Raw genomic sequence first — 22,090 nt, 5'->3', positions numbered from 1 at the left:
GATACACTTGAAACAAAGAAGAATTTGAGCTGACCACAGAAAAAATAGAGGCAAAAAGATACATGTTAAGCCCTACCACGTGCTAGGCACCACTACAGTTAACTATGCTGAGTTTGCCAGTAGCCACATTATCCTCTTCTTCCTTAGTAACAATACACTAATTTTACTTTGTGCAGGAATGTACCAACTAACAAGCTGCAAGTTCCCAGCAAGTAGTGGTCATGTGACTAAGTTCTAGCTAAAATGAGCTTGTAAGCAGAAGGGTTGTGGGGGACTTCCAGAAGGCTAGGTAAACAAACCTAACTGAGCTGAAAAGCAGGCCACTTTTTCCCTATTCTCTCCCTCCTTTTTCTATCTGGAGTGCAGCTATGAGAGCTGGAGCTCCAGCCGCCATCCTGGACTATGTGGTAATCTCAATCTTGATACAGAAATCACACTAGAATGGTAGGGGGAAAAAAGTGTGAATCCCAGATGAACATGAAGTTACCATACTGGCCCTGGACTACCCACCTCTGGGCTTCTTTCATGTGAGAGAAAATTAAACTTCAACTTTGTTTATGATACTATTATTCTGGGTTTCTGCTCTCATGCAACGAACTCTAATACTAAGCATTACTCTACTATTATAGCTTAGAAAGGTTAACTTGCTTAAGGTAAAAAAGTTAAGAGGCCAAATCAAGTTTAAACCCACACCTATCTGACTCCAAAATAAAAAGCATTACACCACACTCCTTCAAAATATAATTTAGAATAGATACAAAAACACATGTGAAGGAGTTGTCAAGTTCTAAAAGAAAGAAATTTAGAAGCTAGGCCTTGAATGAGAAGATCTGGAATGATGGGGCCAAAACAGGTTGAGGATAGGGACTGGGGGGCACTAAAGAAGAGTAGGATAAAAGTCTCTATGACAGGAATGTGCAGTGTGTACCTCTATACTGGTGATAAGCAGGAAATAGGGCATTGAAGAACACATTCTATGACAGCCAATTTATATTAAGAAATAAAGAAAAACAAAGACTGAATAGGAAGAGTATTCCTGTTATAAAAGAAAACGATGAAGGAGGGAAGCAACTTGGATTTAGCTTAAAAACTTCTAAGTAGAGATCAAATTTTTAGAAAGTTAGGTTTCAAGGCGATTAGACTGTTAATGACCAGCACACAATGAATAAAAGAAAAAGAATGGAATTGGAGACACCAGCTAGGAAACCTTGTAAACAATGCACAAAGGAGGTGGGGGGAGCCTGGATTACAGTAGTGACAGTGTGTGCAGGGACACGGGAGGCCAAATCCAAGGCATTTCAATGCAAGGAACTGCAGCTGATGGCAAACTAGATTACAGAATAAAGGAAGTTTAAAAGTTAGGATTCTTTTAAGTTTCTAGCTTGGGAAAATGCTGACAAATCCAAACTGACATAAGCAAATCGAATACAAAGATATTACACTTAGCTCTGAACATAACTGTTTGAAATAACTAGCAATTTTTTTTGAGACGGAGTCTCGCTCTGTCACCCACGGTGGAGTGCAGTGGTGCGATCTTGGCTCACTGCAAGCTCCACCTCCCGGGTTTACGCCATTCTCCTGCCTCAGCCTCCTGAGTAGCTGGGACTACTGGTGCCTGCTACCACGCCCAGCTAATTTTTTGTATTTTTAGTAGAGATGGGGTTTCACTGTGTTAGCCAGGATGGTCTCAATCTCCTGACTTCATGACCAGGCTGCCTCAGCCTCCCAAAGTGCTGGGATTACAAGCGTGAGCTACCGCACCCGGCCCAAACTAGCAAATTTTTTAGTGGAACTACCCTGCAGACAGTTAGAAACAATATTTGACCACAGCTCTAGACTACAGATAGAGAACTTTGAAAATGTTACCAATGATATGAATAAATGATGCTCTCCCAAGGAGGGAAGAACATAAATGGTTTAACCTTTAAATAGCTGGCTGCTGATCAGGCATGGTGGCTCACACCTATAATCCCAGAACTTTGGGAGGCCCAGGCAGGAGAATCGCTTGAGCCCAGGAGTTCAAGGTCAGTCTGGGCAACAGAGCAGGACCTCGTTTCTACAAAAAATAAAAAAAATTAGCTAGACATGGTGGCAGGCGCCTGTAGTCCTAGCGACTTGGGAGACTGAAGGGGGAGGACTGCTTGAGTTTAAGAGTTGGAGGCTGCAGTGAGCTCTGATCATACCACTACACCCCAGCCTGGGTAACAGACCAAGACCCTATCTCAAAAATAAATAAATAGCTGGCTGTTATTCTTACAAGGAGGAAAATAATCATTCATTAAATCTGAATGAAAACAAAGGGTCAACATGGGAGGTGGCAGACACTGCCAGGTGCTTCAGTATCTTCTTCCCTTTCTTGCTCACTAGCTGAGCCCGACTGCTGGGAATGGCTTGTGCCACTTAACAAATGACTTCTCAGCCTCCTTTGCACATTGCAATGCTGGAGTCGATTTCTGGAAAACCCTCTGCTTTCCTAACAGAGGCACCTCCTTCTTCCTTCTGCCTGGAGTAAGTACAGAGGCCTGGGATACGGCAATCATCTTTTGATCCTAAGGAAGAAAGCCATATGGCAGAAGGAAGACGGGAAGAAATGAAGTCTGTGATGACAACCATAAGTCAGGGTAGCAACTTTGAACTTATCAGCCTTTGGACTTATTTTTACATGAGAAAAATAAATCCTAATGTGCTTAAGCCACTGTCAGTCAAGTTTTCTATCGCCACTCTGTGTATTCATAACTGAGTAACTAATGAGTAATTAACCTGTGGCCATTAATGGTGGGAATATTCAGGACCAGCGACTTTTAGCTTCCAAGTACATGAAAACATATGTGTATAGCTTCACAATCACAAAAATGTGTATGTATACACCCACACCAACAAATCTATACCTAACCCATTCAGAGTAATAAAAAGGAGTGACTGGATAGTAAAATGACAAACCACTCCCACGAAAAAGTATTATTTCAGTTATACTTAGTTACTATGTCATATGAATAGACTCAAAGTAATAAAAAAATTTTTATTCGTAAGAAACTATAACAGGCCCATATTACAATAAGTGAAGCAGAAACATGTCTATTTGTTTTAATGAGAGATGCTGCTAGACCCCAAAATTGAAGGCACAGTGAAGTAATTCATCACTTCTTGAGTTATTGGTTTAAAACAATTTTTTTATGAATAGCCTTATCTGTGAACAATTGTAAAATTGTAAAAAAACAATTTTACAATGATTGCTAATTCTTAAATCTTAAATGAAGTTTAACAATCAACCTAAGTTATTGTGATTTACCTATGTATATATAAAAGGATCTTATCAAAGAAGTGAATAAAATAATAAAATTTAATGAAAACATTTAAAAAATTAAACTAGTACTCTAATTAAATAAAGTCCTAAACCCTCCTGGCATTAAGGGACTAAATTACTTACCAGATCCCCAGTTAATTTCCCCAGTAATTCTCTTTCTATTTATACACCTCTGAAAGTATGCTAATTCCCTAATAGTTATTTCCAGCTAAAAAGGAAGCTTTCTCCCTTGTGAAAAACCCAAAATCAAGTCCTTAAACATACATGTGTGCGCAATTTTTAAAATATTCTATAATATCTTTTGTGTAATAAGCAAAATAATGCTACTGGGCCACCATCATCACATATGTTTTGATTTTTTCCTGGTGATAATGACCCTGGTTTTGCTGGCTGGATCTATCCATCTATTTCAACTCCCCTTTCATCCCCACATGACTAGCCACGTGCTTTTTTTGCAAGATGACAGGGCTGTTGAGACTGAAGAAATGAGTCTGTAAACGGAAAAGCCATTTTCTTTTACATGTTTGCTTTCCCTGGCAAATGACTCTCATCTCCTGTCATCTTTCTACCAGCTCAGCAACCTAACCCACAAAACCATGCACACACATCTGTATGTTGATAAATACCTAAACACAACTAGGCCCGAGTGCATACTGTAGTTCGAAACTTATTAATATGCCACTGGCCAGGTGCAGTAGCTCACGCCTGTAATTCCAGCACTTTGGGAGGCCAAGGCGGGTGGATCAGCTGAGGTCAGGAGTTCAAGACCAGCCTGTCCAACATGGGGAAACCTGGTCTCTACTAAAAATACAAAAATTAGTCAGGCATGGTGGCGCACGCCGGTAGTCCCAGCTACTTGGGAAGCTGAGGCAGGAGAATCACTTGAACCCGGGAGGTGGAAGTTGCAGTGAGCCGAGATTGCAGCACTGCACTCTAGCCTGGGCAACAGAGCGAGACTCCATCTCAAAAACAACAAACAAAAAAGAAACTCATTAATATGGCACATCATTAAGCTGCAGTGAGGCTGGACGGTGGGAGTCTGCAAGCCTTGGGCTTCTGGTGTTGATTCAGCCAGGAACTACCTGAGACAAGGCTCCAGACCTCCTTTGGTTTTTGTTTTCCTTTTTCTTCTTTTTTCCCCTTTATTCATAAAATACACATTTAAGGCTTATCTCTTACTTTCTTCCATTTCTAAAACATTTTGGTTATTTGAAAAATGTAAATCTAGCCATCACTCATTCAGATTAAACAGTCACTTCCATCTACTGAGGAGAAGGGATGGTTAACAGAAACCAGTGAAGATAATTACGCAGCCATGGGTGGTTAAAAAACTACAGCAGAAGAGTCTAAATTCTGAACAGGTGAAACTGGTTAACTATAACTTCAAAGGGAGGCCCTTCTACAGTCTGCTGATGAAACATCAAGGAAGCAAACAGTTGAAACATCAGTAGGAATAGTCAATTCTGATCAAAACAGAAAGAATCTCAGGTCATCTTTTCTCTGACTGCTGATAGTGTGGTCTATCAAAAACATGCAAAAAGATAAATAATATAAATTATTATTATAAAACCATTGTGTTAGAACCCAGAGGAAAACCCCTGTTATTTTGGTATATTTCTTATTTTCTATATGCATAGCAAATTTTTGTTTAACACTATATTACACTTATGCATTTTGATCTAAAACCTATTTTTAAAGACATTATATTCAATCATGTGGGTGTCCTAAAACTTAACTGAGTTCTCACTTTTGGACACTAAAGATGTTTCAAGTTTTCAAATAAGTGTTGCAACAAATATACAAAAAACTTGGGGTATACTTCTGATTAATTCCTTAGGATAAACTCAAGAAGTAGACTTAGTGAATGAATATGAATCTTTTTAAAGCCTTCCTGAAATATACCATTAAAGTGCCTTTCAAAATGGTAGCACCAGCTTTTTAATGAATTTTAAAATAAATTTATGAATCGTTTGCTCCTTTTAGTGCAACCAGATGCAATTTGAATAAGGAGACTAAGTTTCTTCGAAAACAAATAGCAGAATTAAAGTAAATAAATTGCACAGTCAAATTAATTGATAATTAAGCATGTTTTAATACATAATGGGCTTTACAGTCTACAAATTTGTTTCCTTGAGTTATATTTTGGGTTTCTGACATTACTGAATTTTGATTGTGTTTTTAATTAAAAGTCTGTATTCCGATTACAAATCATTGGTATTTAGAATCCTGATAAAAGTTACCTCTGAATCTAGGACATAGTGTCTAATGGCCACAACAGTGAACCATCTCTGTAAATGAATGCTACCTGGAGACAGAAACTCTCTTAAGACAAATCTGAAAAATCTGAGAAATGTTTTAAACAAAAAGTACAAATATTTTTTCAGTCATTCAAATGCTATTTTTATACTAAAACAAACCAAAAACTCCATGTCAAATAAAAAAAGGAGAGGGGAGAAAATCATAGGAAAAATTCTAAGAAAGTAAAAAGTAGGAAGATCAAAGCCAAAAAAAAAGTAGAAATGCTAAAACATTCCATAAATGAGAAAACTTAATATAACAGGAGCATTAACAGAGGTAACAATAGAGTCCAGTCAGCAGAAGGAGGTTGGAGTGAACAAGAAGAACCAAAACAATGGAAAAATTAGATAGGAGAAAGTGAATAAACAACCAAAGATCATTTGCGTTACAATACAGTGTTATTTCTCTCTTTTGGCTACACAATTATTCAGCCACCTCAACTAAGTAGGACATTGCTGAGAACTAGAAAACAAGGAGGGAAAGGTTCTGAAAATAGTCAAAACTAACAATCATACTACACAAGCTCAAGTGCTTCTCTCATAACAATCACTTTAAATCCTTATTTTAAATAGAATGCTAAGAGGTTTGGTTATGACTTCTCTGTCTGTAGCATATTAAAAGTAGTAGGTCAGAAGCAAGGAACGATTTCCAGAGAGTGGTACGCTGAAAATACATACCATCATATTTGCCAGTGACAAAGGATATACACAAATCACTGCCGCCACCACCAACAACGAAAAACTCAAGAACTGAAAAAACACAATAGTCTCAAAATAGGAGGAGGAGGAATAGACAAATCAAGCTTTACAATTGGCCCTAAATCCTAAATGCATCAGAAAATGGCATCCTTAAGAGATGAAAATGTTAAAAGTATAATCAGTGAGTTCTGATTTCTTTCTTTTCTTTCTTTTCTCTTCCCTTCCGTCTCTCTCTCTTTTCCTTCCTTCCCTCCCTCCCTCCTTTCTTCTCTCTTTTTCTCTCTTTCTTTCTTTCTTCCTTGAGACAGAGTCCCACTCCATCACCCAGGCTGCAGTGCAGTGGCATGAACATAGCTCACTGCAGCCTCCAACTCCTAGGCTCAAGTGATCCTCCTGGCTCAGTTTCCCAAGGAGCTGGGACCTCAGGTATGTACCGCCATGCCAAACTAACTTTTAAAATTACTTTTATTTTTATTTATTTACTTTATTTATTTTTGAGACACAGTTTTACCCCGTCGGCCAGGCTAGAGTATAGTGGCACAATCTTGGCTCACTACAACCTCTATCTCCTGGACTCGAGCAATTCTCCTGCCTCAGCCTCTCACGGAGCTGGGATTACAGGCTTGTGCCACCATGCCCAGTTAATTTTTGTATTTTTAGTAGAGACAAGGTTTCACCATGTTGGCCAGGCTGGTCCCGAACTCCTGACCTCAGGGGATCCTCCCCAACCTCCCAAAGTGCTGAGATTACAGGCGTGAGCCACCACGCCCAGTCTTAAAATTACTTTTATAGATACATGGTCTCGCTACATTGCCCAGGCTGGTCTCAAACTCCTGGCCTCAAGTGATCCTCCCACCTCAGCCTCCCAAAGTGCTGGGATTACAAGCATGAGCCACTGCACCCAGCCAAGTTCTGTTTAAAATGGAAGGGGCAGGCCACATTTTAATACATTTTAAAGTGGTTTCCACCCTGGAAGATTAAAAAGTAGAGACAGGCTTCCCTGCCCGAATATTTTACTTACATTGAACATCTCAATCCCAAGCCAAGATAATTACAGTACAACAAAAATAATGAAACAGACCTACAACTGGCAGAGAAACAACAATTTTTAGCATGGAAAAGATAAATCATACTTGAAATCTACTTGAATCAGAAAAACACAGTGATTGGTAACCCAGCACAGTCCCTATCACATCCATCCAAACACTATTGCAATGATCTGGGGTCCTGAGCACGCTGACATGTCACCTTTGGCTTGGCCCATGGGCCTTTGTGCCACTTCAATCTTGGTCATTTTGTGTTCCTCCAAAAAGTTCAGAAGCCACATCTAAAAAAACTGCTATCACCTGGATCCCTTCCAAACCAAGAACTAGAATTTCTGCCTTTTCACGAACAGTTACAACACAGAACTGGAGTAATTTTAGTATTCAATCAACAATTTACATTTGACAAAATTTTAGGTATTTACTATGTGCCAGGTGAGCTGGCTCTATGTAAATATAGTAGACTGTAAAGAAACTTAAAGATTCCAGAGTCATCTAGAATACAGTTAATTTTCTGGTAATGTATTTCTCTACTACTGTATTTTTCAACTAGTCTCCCCAATATTAATAAAGATGGTATATATATTCTTTATCTAGATCATTAAAAAATCAGACAAGATTACAACTTTTCTTTGTGTTTGAATGAAATATACTTTCGTATATATTCTATTCCTCAGAAAAACATCGTTTTTATATTTTACAAAAATATAAAAGAAATTTCAGCCCAAATAATATTTTGAGATATACCATGTGAAAAACCTCACAAGAATACTTAAATAAAACCATAATTTTTATTACCAAAAATATGTTCTACATTGCAGCTAATTTTGAAATGAAGATAAACTGGATAACAGTTGATCAAATACATTAAGATCTTTCTTTGGAATAGCTAAATCTGTATCTAGTGGGCCATCTAGCTTTCCAACTTTCAGTGTCATAGTAAAGTAAGAAAAAGCACAAAAAACAAATACACCTCTGAAGTAATCTTGCCCAAAAACCTGTATTAATACTTGAATTTGATCAAGCCTCTGTATCTTTCAATTTAAAAAAAAAAGCAGGGCACAGAGGAACATGGCAAGGACGCAGTCATCCAAATCCGGGCTCACAGGGTACTGCGCTACCTCATTAAGACTTCAGCCTCAACCCCTGAAAGCTGACATCCAGTTTCCTACTCCGTGGCTACTGCTTTATGGCATTCTGAACACTGTACTGAAATTACATGTGTGTCTCCTGCTACAGCACCCGTACCGGGGAGCACAATCACATAGCTCAGAACAAGGCTCTGACGTCTGAATTAAAACCCCAGCTTTGCCCCCTGGGTTAACTCATTGATAAAAATGAAGAAAATATCACCTGCTGCTCAAAGGAATTTTAAGGATTCCATGAGAAAATATATGTAAAGCACCTAGCACAATTCTTGGCATATCTTAGGGAGTTAGTAACTAATGACTGAATAAATAAAAACCATAAGCAGCAAAATTAAATACTGAATTTCATCTCTTTTGATTTCATCTAATCACCTTCTTACAGTATCTAATGAATGGTGAAATGCCAAAGTGACTAATGGTTAAAAAAAATTAGCAAACATAACAGGAATATTTTTTAAAAACAGGTCATCAGCTTCTAAATAACTGTGGCTGACTCTAGGGTGGTAAGGAATAATGTAATCACAGCAAACATCACCCGATGAAGAATGGCGTTATTAAGAGCTAAACCAGACCAAACCTAGTAAAAGCAATCAAATTTACTTCAACGAAAAGTTCTCAATATAATCATTTTCAAGCATAATTTTAATAATGTGGAAAACATTTCCAAAATAAGTTTTTAAATGTCAGCATTACAATTCTGAGTCCTTTCAGTTTTCTCACTAAAACACACCAACAATAAATTAAATCAACCAACTTTTCCATCTGAACAGTAGGTGGCATAACTGACCTACTGTGGGCCAGCTGCTGCAGTGAGTGATAACGGTCATTTTTTTAAAAGCTCAGTATAACATCATTCAAAATTCTGACAATAATCATTTAAAAGTCCTAACTTGAAAATGACATTTTTCAAATAATATGAAAATACTTACATCTCAATTTGTCCAGCATTTTTCCACCACACATGGTTGCTAACATAGCTTTAACTGAAAATACCGTCAACTTGCCTCGGCCCTCACTGCAAAATAAATTATATTAGAAATAATTGCTATCTGAAACCACAAAAGGAGTCAAATGTATCACTAAATACTGAGCAACCAGTAAGTTGATTCCTGACCTTGTCTGTTACAACTTTATCACATTTGGAAACCCTGGATTTTTTTTTTTTTCTTCATTTGTAGAATAAGACTTCTCCTATGCTAGGTGACGAATGCTAAAGCTAGCCTGAATTTTCTGGAAGTAAGTTTTAGAAACACTCTATGTAATTTCTATTGGCTATGTAGCAGAGGTCAAATGGATGAACCTGAAGTGAGTTTCCTATTAAACCCATTAAATCCACAGCTGCAGTTCTCAAGTATTCAAAACTGAGGGGCCACCTGGTTTGAATATAATTCAGAAAGATAACCTTACATCAGGATATTACAACGGTTTCTTGTTACACACTAAACAACAGGGTGCATCTTGCTATGAAGATTTTATAGTACACTCATCTTTGTTTTTACTGTAACAACCTTTATGTTACCACGTGTTTATTCTAAGAAGCTCAATCACACCTGTCTCAGATCTTCTAATACACCACTGTGAGAAAAGTGAAGAGGAAGGGGGGTATCATTAATTCTTCTTTAGGAACTGGAAAGATGAAATGCAGAACATAAATGAATCACCTAAAGTAATGCTGCACACCACCAGCAGAACCAAGATAGTATCACCAAGGCCTCTGACCCAGAGTGTCCATGGCTTCATTCATTCAACTATGCCCTGGTTTCACAGCAGATAAAAATTTCACTAGTTGGTTGTTAAAGTTACCACATGTAAGCCAAGAATGTGCTTTTTGTGTTAATTTTTAAAAGCCTGTGTTCACAATGTTTCATTGTAACTTAGAGTAAAATACTTTTGCAATAATGAGAGCTATACCATCTTTGTTTTGAAAAAACAGGTATCATCCTGTTTATATCCACTAATGGTTCTAATACAGGGTTTCCCATTTTCCACAGAAAGATCACACCTGAAAAAAGGCAAATAGCCTATAAGCTATAAAAGTATCCGTGAAAACACCACAAGGAAATATCAACATTTGTTACAGCTGAGCTTTTAACTATTACATCTCCTTGAGTTTATTCGTAAAACAAAATAGGAATGCCCGCAACTAGCTAAAATTAGAATGGGTTTTTTAAAATATATTGTTCTTCAGAAATAAAGATACAGCTCCATGTACAAGGCAATATGGCACCCAGAAACAAGGCATATTCCTGCATCAAATATCTACTGCATTATGTAAGAAAAGCTGATGGTTATAAGATAGATCATTAGGTTAAAAGGAATGGGTTTCTAAGACTGACACAGAGCTTTTACAGTGGACTTTCTTTTTTTACACCAAGCACTTGAATGCTGAGTCTACATTTAAGCACACCCTACCTTATGGGACAAGTAGACTTTCCACTACTAAAGTACAAAGAAGGAAAAAAAAAAAAACCATATATTTGCTTTCTCATCTTTTTTTGAAACTAGGATAGGGGCACATAACAGAGCTCCACCAATAAAATGCACTATGCTAGATTTCAAGGGGGGAAATGATTAACTTGGGGAAGCAAGGAACTCCAGAAGAATCCACGTGGTGGGGATGGCAGCAGTTGGAGCAGCCACACCCAGTGCTCTGGGGCAGCAGAGATAATGATTCTTGGGGGCAGCACCCAGAGCCCAGTGTCAGTGGTGTTTGGAGCACAAGCAGCAAGGTCTGTGGCCAGAGAGGTGTCTTCATGAGAGTTCTGTGCAATGATTTTGCACTATGTTCCTGGCAGTGTAGTTTTCAAGCCTACTTTCCCAGCCTACGTACAGAACCTGTGGGTCACCCTTTTAATTAATTAGCCAGAGATGGTATCTATTACTGACACCTAAGAACTCTGATGGATACAGCTTCTAACCTGAAGTAAAGTGGCCCACAAAGATGAAGCAACAAAAGAAACTATTGCTGAAGTCCAGAGTGGGATTAAGAATGCCTGATGGGCTGGGTGCCGTGGTTCACGTCTGTAATCCCAGCACTTTGGGAGGCTAAGGTGGGCGGATCACCTGAGGTCAGGAGTTCAAGACCAGCCTGACCAACATGGAGAAACTCCATCTCTACTAAAAATACAAAATTAGACAGGCGTGGTGGCGCATGCCTGTTAATCCCAGCTACTCAGGAGGCTGAGGCAGGAGAATTGCTTGAACCCAGGAGGCAGAGGTTGCGGTGAGCTGAGATCGCACCATTGCACTCCAGCCTCGGCAACAAGAGCGAAACTCTTTCAAAAAACAAAACAAACAAACAAAAACTTGTTATACATGTTGCAACACATAAAAATTTCCATAATAGAATGTATACACACACACAAACATTAAAAATACCAAGGCTTAGGCCCAACCCTTAGAGATCCTAATTATTTGGCCTGGGGTGGGGCGTTGGCATTGATAATTCTTTTTTTTTTTTTTTTTTTTTTGAGACGGAGTCTCGCTCTGTCGCCCAGGCTGGAGTGCAGTGGCCGGATCTCAGCTCACTGCAAGCTCCGCCTCCCGGGTTCGGGCCATTCTCCTGTCTCAGCCTCCTGAGTAGCTGGGACTACAGGCGCCCGCCACCTCGCCCGGCTAGTTTTTTTTTTGTATTTTTTTAGTAGAGGCGGGGTTTCACCGTGTTAGCCAGGATGGTCTCGATCTCCTGACCTAGTGATCCGCCCGTCTCGGCCTCCCAAAGTGCTGGGATTACAGGCTTGAGCCACCGCGCCCGGCCGGCATTGATAATTCTTAAAAGTTCCCCAGGTGATTCAAAACACAGCCAGAATTGAGAACCACTGACCCAAAACAAATCAACTTTATTTTAAAAAAAAAAAGAAAAAAAAGACACAAGAGGAAAAGGGGAAGTGCATTCACATACACAAAATAGCCATGAAAGAAATACAAATGACTATTAAGTGCATGAAAAGGCACTGACTTTAATTAATTAAAGGAAAAGAAATCTAAAAAATAATGAGATACATCTGTAAATGTCCTAAGTTACTGTTTCCAAAGACTGTCCTCAGTCTAAGTAGTGTGAAGTCTGACTTAGGTGAAATACATTTTTGTTGTTGTTGTGTTTTTTCTTTTGAGACAGGGTCTCCCTCTGTCGCCCAGGCTGGAATACAGTGGCATGATCACAGCACACTGCATCCTCAACCTCCTGGGCTCAAGCGATCCTCCCGCCTTCGCCTCCTGAGTAGCTGGGACCACAGGCACGTGCCACCACACCTGGCTTGAAAGATTTTTAAAGACACAGTTTAGCTACACTTCCTTTTATTTTGTAATGTAATATTTATCACTTTCATAATTGATTACTTTTAAAAGGATCACTTTAAAGAGAGAGTATATGTGCCCGAAAAAAGTAAGTCATCTCTCTGGTTTTCCATAATTTTAAGCTCTAACCATGACCAACATTATGCCTTTAGTTAATTCCGTATGGTATCATCCTTTTTAACTTTTCATTAAAATATAATGAACATACAGAAAAGTGCCTAATTCATGAATGAACTTTCACAAAATGTTCTCTCATGAACATTTAAAGTTCACTGAATGAACTTTCATAAAATAAACACCTAGGTAACTAACCAGCACTCAGGTCAAAAGACAGAACATTACTAGCACCCAGAAGCACCTCTTTCCTAAGCCCACTTCCCACCGTGGTAGGTTCTATCCTTTTGGGGTTGTTTTGTTTTGTTTTGTTTTGTTTTAGACAGAATCTCTCTCTGTCGCCCAGGCAGTGGTGTGATCTCGGCTCACTGTAACCTCCACCTCTTGGGTTTAAGTGATTCTCGTGCCTTAGCCTCCCTAGTAGCTGGGATTACAGGTGCACACTACCATGCCCAGATAATTTTTTTTATTTTTAGTAGATACGGCATTTCACCATGTTGGCCAGGCTGGTTTAGAACTCCTGACTTCAGGTGATCCACCCACCTCAGCCTCCCAAAGTGCTGGGATTGCAGGCGTGAGTCACTGCACCCAGCCTGGTAACATCTATCCTGACTTCTAGTATCATAGGTCAGATTTGCCAGCAATTGAACTTCATATAAATGGAATCTTACAGTATGTACCCTTTTGTGTCTGGCTTCTTTCGCTCAACAAAATATCTGCAAGATTTATTATGTTGTTACATATATTAGTTCATCCTGCTATGCAGCATTCTGTTACATGAATGTACTGCATTTTATCCATTCTCTTATTAAGGGATATTTTCAAACTTCTCTATTTTAAACTATTCGATGAGCATGACAAACAAAACATGAGTCACTGCCTATATTATAGGTAGAAATAAATACTTGTTGACTTATTGATATTCCTTACTAAAAGAAAGAAAAAAAAGCTGCTTGTGAGTAAAAGTGAAACCAATGGCACAAGAACTAATAACATTCTAAGGATTATAATACAATCAGCCCTCAGTATCCATGGGGGATTGGTTCCAGGGCCCCTGCAGATATCAAAATCCACAGATATTCACGTCCCCTCCAGAGCTGGCCCTCCATATCCGTGGGTGTCTGAATCCACACATGGGAACCTGCAGATACAGAGGGTCAAGGGGTACTGGCAATGCTGAGGAGTCTGAAAATAATCTAGAGGCAAAAGCACAGCACCTTGGAAATACCTTAAGGAAGAATGCCATCCTTAGGATCCTATCAACTTCTAAAGTGATTATATCTGGGAACTGTGGCGCATGCCTGTAGTCCCAGCTACTCAGGAGGCTGAAGCAGGAGAATCACTTAAGTCCAGGGATTTGGGACCAGCCTGGACAATACAGTGAGATCTCATCGCTCAAGAGAAAAATAATAATACACTAAAATAAAGTGATTATTGTTGGTCTAATACTCAACAAAGGAATTATTAAGAAAACATCTCTGGAATTATTTGGATAGACCAAGCAGAAGAATGAATGTAATTATTTCTTTCTCTCTATACCAAGTAGGCCCTTTATCAAAAGAGACAGCACATTATCTAAGCACAGAAAAAGGAGAGAAACAAAGGGGGCAGAAAACTGTTCCATTCTTTTCACACAGAATTTATACACTCAAGAAGCCTGAAATGATGTTTTTGAATATGCGTATTCATAGTCATTTTTTGCAGCATGTTTCTAATGGCAAAAGACTGGAAATAATCAAACTGTCCATTAATAGAAGACTGCTATCATAAAAAGAATAAGAAATTATATATGAAAGAAAATTATATGCAAACCAGACTAAGGGGAAAAAAGCAAGGTATAGAACAAAATAATTGTTAGAATTTATCTAACAACTATGTTAAAAAAAAGAGGGAGAAAAATAATATATTTGTTTGCAAATGTATAAACTATATGTGAGAGGATATTGAGAAAATAACAACACTGGTTGCCTCCAGGGTGGGAAGTAGGCAGCATAGAGAGAGGAACGAAATGGTGGGTAATTTCACATTGTTAAGTATTAAAAACGCTTATACTAGAAAAGAATAAGGTTCTCAAGTCAATAATCTAACCCTCCAACTTAAGACACTAGAAAAAGAACAGCAAATTCAACTCAAAACAAGAAAAAGGTAAAAAATACTATAAATAAGAGCAGAAATTAATGATGCTGAAAACAGAAAAATAGAGAAAAATATCAATAAAACCAAAAGCTGGTTCTTTGACTAGATCAATAACAACAGAAATCTCTTGCCAGACTAACTAAGAAAAAAAAGAAGATACAAATTACCAACATTAAGAAAGAAGGGATATCACCACAGGTTCTACAGACATTACAGAAATAATAAAGAAAGATTATTTAAAAACCTTTATGTCCATGAATTCAACAACTTGGAGAACTAGACACATAAAGACTACTCCTTGAAAAACACAAACTACCAGAGCTCACTCAAGAAGAAACAGATCAACTGAATAGACCCATATCCATTACAAATTGAATCTACATTTTAAAGTCTTGCAAAAAAGCAAGCTCCTCATTCTGAGGGCTGTACTGGAGACCTCTAAACATTTAAAGAAGGAAAACCTGCATTTCTACTCACTCTTCCAGGTAATAAAAAAAAAAGGAGGAAACACTTCCCAACTCTTTTTATAAGGTCAATATTATTCTTTTTTTAATAATTTCAACTTTTATTTTATTCATTTACTTATTTATCTGTAGAGACAGGGTCCCACAATGTTGCCCAGGCTGGTCTCAAACTCCCAGACTCAAGTGATCCTCCTGCCCTAGCCTCCCAAAGTGCTTGGATTATAGGCATGAGCAACCACGCCTGGCTCCATTTTTATTTTAGATTGAGGGGATACATGTGTAGGCTTGTTACATGGGTATAGTGTGTAATGCTGAAGTTTGGGGTATGAATGATCCTATCACCCAGGTAGTGAGCACAGTATTCAACAGTTTTTCAACCCTTGCCCCCTCCCTCTGTACCCGCTCTAGCAGTCCCCCGTGTCTACTGTTCCCATCTTTATGTCCATGAGTACCCTATGTTTAGCTCCCACTTAAAAATGAGAACGTATCAGTATTTGGTTCTCTGTTCCTGCATTAATTTGTTTAGGATAAGGGTAAGGTCAGCATTATTCTGATACTGAAAACAAAGACATTACAATAAAAGACAAGTCAGTATCTCTCATGAAAATAGTTACAAAAATCTTGAACAAAATGAGTAAATCAAATGAGGGACAGGACGGGTGCAGTGCCTCACGCCTGTAATCCCAACACGATAGGAGGCCAAGATGGGTGGATCATGAGGTCAGGCATTTGAGACTATCCTGGCCAACATGGTGAAACCTTGTCTCTACTAAAAATACAAAAATTAGCCAGGCATGGTAGTGCTCGCCTATAGTCCCAGCTACTCAGGAGGCTGAGGCAGGAGAACCGCTCAAACTCGGGAGGTGGAGGTTGCAGTGAGCTGAGATCGTGCCACTGCACTCCAGCCTGGGTGACAGAGCAAGACTCTGTCTCTCAATAAATAAATAAATAAATCAGAACAAAAATCACAACCCAGGGAGCTTTATCCCAGAATATAAGGCTATTTTGACGTATGAAAACCAATCAATATAATTCACTATCTCGACAAACCAAAAAGAGAGAAAGGCAATATGACCATCTGAATAGATGCAGAGGACAAAATTCAACATCAATTCCTGATACTCTCAGAAAACTCAGGAAAAAAAGATAATTTCTTCCATGTGACAATGGGCATCTTTAAAAATAATCATGGTGACCATCATACTCAGTGAAGAAAGACTGAGTGCTTTTCCCCTAAGATCAAGAACAAATCAAGAGGACTGCACCCACCACTCCTTGTCAACATCACACTGCAGAACCCAGCTGGTGAAATAAGACAAGGAAAATAAACAAAAAAAAAAATACACATTAGAAGTAAAGAAACAAAACTATGTCCATTCCAGGCAATATGATCATATGTAGAAAAGCCATAGAACTACTAACGACACTATAGTAAGTGAGTTTAATTAAAAATATTTTTTAAAAACGTTCCAGATCTGTATGCTGAAAACTACAAATATGAATGAAAGAAATCAAAGACGATTTAGAGAGATATAATACGTTCATAAAATGGAAGGTTCAATGTCATTTAAATGTCAATTTTCTCTAAACTGCTCAGAATCCCGTTGCAATTCAAAGCAATCCTCTGAGGAGATGCAGGCGGGGGAAAAAACAAAACTGTTTTTCCTACTCTCTTACACAGCACTTCACTTCTGACACCAGATGCCCAGGGAGTTATTTCCCCACGCACCAAGCAAGCAATTCTTCAGCGGATACCAGCTGGATGTCTATAATCTAATTCAAGTCTGACACCATTTACCTGGAGATAGCACCAGACCTCACAGGCTGAGGGCTCAGTCCCGCAAGACTGCTCCCCATTTCAGATATAAGTAGCAAGTAGCAAGCTGTCACCTATACTTCTGACCAACTAACTATAAAATTGGGGTTCCCATGACCCTTCCTTGGACTGATTAGTTTGCTAGACTGGCTCACAGAACTCAGGAAAACACCTATATTTAACCACTTATTTATGAAGGATATTATAAAAGATACAGATGAACAGTCAGATGGAGGAGATGCATAGGGTGTGTTTTGTGGGAAGGGGCACACAGCTTCCATGCCTTCCTCAGGTGTGCTACGCTCCAGGAACTTCCACCTGCTCAGCTATCTGGAGGCTCTCCAAACCTAGTCCTTTTGGGTTTTTTACAGAGGCTTAATTACGTAAGAGTGACTGATTATAGATTTGGCCATTGGTGATCTGCCTTCAGCCCCTCTCCCTTCTTGGAGGTTAAGGGGTGGGGCTGAAAGTCCCAGTTCTCTAATCAATCACATGGTTAGTTCCCCTGGCAAACAGTCTATATCCTAAGACTGGCCTCCTTAGGACAAAAGATGCTCCTATCACTCAGGAAATTACAAAGGTCTTAGGAGTTCAGGGTAAAGAACCGGGGTCAAAGTCCAAATACTAGAACAAAGATTCTACAACCTATCTACAAGGGGGTGTCAGGAGCTCTGTCTCAGGAACCTGGGCAGAGATCAAACGTTAGAACAAAAGATTCTCCTACAACCCCTATCACTTAGGAAATTACGAGGGTCTCAGGGGCTCTGTGCCAGGGACTGAGGGCAGAGACCAACATGTATATTTCTTTTTTTTTTTTTTTTTTTTTTTTTGAGACGGAGTCTCGCTCTGTCACCCAGGCTGGAGTGCAGTGGCCGGATCTCAGCTCACTGCAAGCTCCGCCTCCTGGGTTCACGCCATTCTCCTGCCTCAGCCTCCCGAGTAGCTGGGACTACAGGCGCCTGCCACCTCGCCCGGCTAAGTTTTTGTATTTTTAGTAGAGACGGGGTTTCACTGTGTTACCCAGGATGGTCTCGATCTCCTGACCTCGTGATCCGCCCGTCTCGGCCTCCCAGAGTGCTGGGATTACAGGCTTGAGCCACCGCGCCCGGCCCAACATGTATATTTCTTATCATTTCGCAAATCCCAATTGAATTCACAATAGGGTATTTCCGTAGAAATCAACAAGATCGTTTCTTGTGTATTTTTAGAGTTCTAAACCCATGCAAATCCTCAGTAAGGTATGACAATAAAGTTACTACTCAGATGCCTAAACTCCATCCTGTTCTTGTTATGTTGAAAAAGTCCCTTGTGCTATTTTCATATGCATCCAGAGCTGAGAACCACCAACATAGAGCTTTGAATGCAACAGTAAGACTTTAGCTTTTATTTTGTTGGCAATGATAAATCAAAGGACATAATAAAAGATTACAGAAAATTAATCACACTGCATTTGTGTAAATCTTTCTGGCTCCAAATCTCTCTTCCTTCAAAGAGACAGAACTGTTATCTATCCTTGCTGCAGAGAAGAAACTGTTGCTATCTATGCAGACAGACAGGAAAGTATGGCAGAGTCCAGCATACTAGCAGGTCATACTTCCAACTCTGTGAAAAGAGACTTACCTCATTAATACTCATCCATGAACATTACCCAATGGATCTTCATGGGTACTATGATATCTTTACTTCTCTATATTATGATAATAATTAGCACTTGTACAACATTTTCTTAATCTTCTAAACGTTTCTAGAAACACTAATATTTTACAATACGTTGCATCCTTATTCAAAATATCCTTTGACTCAACCCTGTTGTAAATATTAGTCCTAGATTCAGAGATTCTCATATTCAAATACAGAGTAACAGATATAATTCTCAATTAACCTGGATCAGCACTAAAACATTTGTATTCTTTTCCATTCATTAATATTATTACTAGTCTCAATGGCTGGTCTCTTATGAAGGAATCTGTTAATTTACAGAATAATCTAGAGCAGGCTATTTATAGTAAAAAAAGACTCATTAACCCCTCAACTAAGTATTGCCAGTAATGTGTGGTCCCTTAACATATCACCTCTGAGATCCACTGTTAAACCATTTTTCTTATTCACAACAGCCACGTAGAAATCTCCACACATCATCTCCCACCCAACAAACCACGAATCTTCTCTTCCCTCTGCCTGTATGCACTTTCAGGCGGACAAATGTATGTGTGCTTAACATCACAGGCTTTATTAAGTGTCAGGGGATATGCATCAGAGCGTCAATGTGTAACTGAATAGGATAAACAGACTATATAAGCAGAGTGGAAGGAGTTTTAAGTTCAGGTGAAAGTAGAGGAATCTGAGATTAAGGATCATAGTAAACTTGAGCGGGATGAATTTACAGACAAGAGAGATTTGGGGAAAATATTTAGTGAATCTTTATGTTTAAGAATACACTCGGCCGGGCGCGGTGGCTCAAGCCTGTAATCCCAGCATTCTGGGAGGCCGAGACGGGCGGATCACAAGGTCAGGAGATCGAGACCATCCTGGCTAACACGGTGAAACCCCGTCTCTACTAAAAAATACAAAAAACTAGCCGGGCGTGGTGGCAGGCGCCTGTAGTCCCAGCTACTTGGGAGGCTGAGGCAGGAGAATGGCGTGAACCCGGGAGGCGGAGCTTGCAGTGAGCTGAGATCCGGCCACTGCACTCCAGCCTGGGCGACAGAGTGAGACTCCGTCTCAAAAAAAAAAAAGAATACACTCATAAGTAAGTACGCATCCTGAGAATGGGACAGTGGGCTCAGGTCTTAATTACTAACCAGTCTTCCCCATTCATATCACTTATCATTTACCACTTTAGGTTCACAGCTTGTGCTATCAAAAGGTTTACACACTATTCAAAAGGAAATATTAATATAAACAAAAATATACACAAAAGTTATAATTGTATATTTAAATACAGTTACAGAAACTTATTAAAGAAGCCAGGCGTGGTGGCTCACGCCTGCAACCCCGGCACTTTGGGAGGCTAATGCAGGCGGATCACTTGAGACCAGGAGTTTGAGACCAGCCTCAAACTGTATTAATAAAAATACAAAAATTAGCCAGGTGTGGTGATGGGTGCCTGTAGTTCCAGCTACACGGGAGGCTGAGGCAGTAGAATTACTTGAACCCAGGAGGTGGAGGTTACAGTGAGCCAAGATCACACCACTGCTCTTCGGCATGGGTGACAGAACAAGACCCTGTCTCAATAAAAAATTTAAAAAGAAACTTATTAAAGATTCCAGTATAAAATTTTAAAATTCCAGTATCACTTGGAAATGTATACTTTAAAATTCCAGTATAACTTGGCATAAAGAAATAGTTATCCGATAAAATTAATGAAGGGGTAGTCTCTACATCCTTACTTCCACAAATCATGTTACTTATATTTTTCCCTTCAAAAAGAAAAAAAAACTTAGCTCCTTTCTCTCAACTGATTGTTTTGCAGGCCAAACGTCAGCAGTGACTCCTCTGTGCAGAATGCTTTTCTTGGCACTGAAACCCCTCAGTCTACTTTAAGCCTAACTTCCTACAACTGCCTCCAAACAAGGCCAAGAGGAAGCATTACCTTTGCTTTTCTAATATTTCTTTAGAGCCCCAGCATTCTTCCTCTACAACTAGAGGCAAGCAGAGAGAAAACTGCAGCTACTCAGCACCCTGATACTGCCCGACTTTGTTCTTTATCTAACTGATTCCTTCTTCTTGGAAGAACTCATTCTTGGGTCCTTCACACAAGACATCTGAAATTATTCTGTATACACTGGTCAAGTTATACTTAAAACTGAATAATTAGCTGCCCCTGGCCACAGCACATGTCCTCACCAATGTCCATGTTTTCACTACTTCCAATGTAAAAGTCCAAGTTTATACCAGAATCAATTCTCTTCAAACAAGATTTGGAAAAGATATTTAACCTGGTTTCATCACAAATAATGTTACTCACTTCAAATCTGGCCTACGAGAGCTACAGAGTTGATTGGTAGGTCAACATTTGAAATATAATGCAATTAACAGTGAATACTAACCCCTCTGTCAAGACACTAAGATGAAAAGATAAACAGGTAATATTTGTTGAGATGGTTAAGACAGAAGAAACTTGTTATTTTAACCCCACTCAAATAGAAGCCCTCCAGAGAATGTCCTCCTTCAGTAAGGGACATGATGATTCTCTTTCTCAGCCTTCTCTGCATGATTCATTTCCACAGCCCTATCATTTTACAGTCTGACAATAAACTATGCACATGACTTCTAAAAAGAGTTATTATCCAACACTGAGAAAACACCATTATTAGCTCTGTGCCAAGCTAAGCAGACAATGAGTCATCCTGAATAAACGCTGTTATGTTTTAACATGCAGGTACCTTCTGAAGCCTCTGAAGTCCCCACCTGTTCCCTGCGGATGGGAAATCATTCGTTCCAGGTCAGTAAGGTCTCAAATTCTGCCTTTCAATATTTAAAACTAACCTAATCTGGATGATGATTCTAGCTTTACACTATCTAGTAGGGGTTTGCTATTCAAATTAATACTTGTGAAAACAAGACTACGGGTAGTATTTTGTACTTAAGAACACAAGCTGTTTCTATCTCTTTAGCAAATGATTGTGGATGCTGCCAACCATAAATTTCCCACACAGAAACAGACTTCAACTTCAGAAACACTATTACCAGTCCGATTATCGTATGTAGCTAAAAGTAACAAGAGCATCTCTCTTTGATTTTCAAAAACTCGGATTCTGCCAATTAATCTTA

General features: G+C 39.1%; 1 protein-coding gene across 50 annotated transcripts in view; it reads right to left on the bottom strand.

Annotated features, from left to right (window-relative positions):
* The window catches only part of DTNB (dystrobrevin beta), a 302,620-nt gene that overhangs the window by 219,383 nt on the left and 61,147 nt on the right, over positions 1 to 22,090 (bottom strand). For 39 of the 50 annotated variants that reach the window (XR_010580546.2, XR_012422596.1, XR_012422597.1 and 36 more), the window contains one exon: positions 9,421 to 9,506. The exons of the other annotated variants lie outside the window; for them this stretch is intronic. Coding sequence is in view for 36 of the 39 variants with exons in the window: in XM_074012198.1 (XP_073868299.1) it covers positions 9,421 to 9,506 (86 nt within the window). In the remaining 3 variants the exon portion in view is untranslated. The remainder of the gene's footprint in view (positions 1 to 9,420; positions 9,507 to 22,090) is intronic. 50 annotated transcript variants of the gene reach the window in all.

Source organism: Macaca fascicularis, chromosome 13 (genome assembly GCF_037993035.2).
Source record: "Macaca fascicularis isolate 582-1 chromosome 13, T2T-MFA8v1.1".
Taxonomy (NCBI): domain Eukaryota; kingdom Metazoa; phylum Chordata; class Mammalia; order Primates; family Cercopithecidae; genus Macaca; species Macaca fascicularis.
This window is presented reverse-complemented; position numbering and strand designations above follow the sequence as displayed.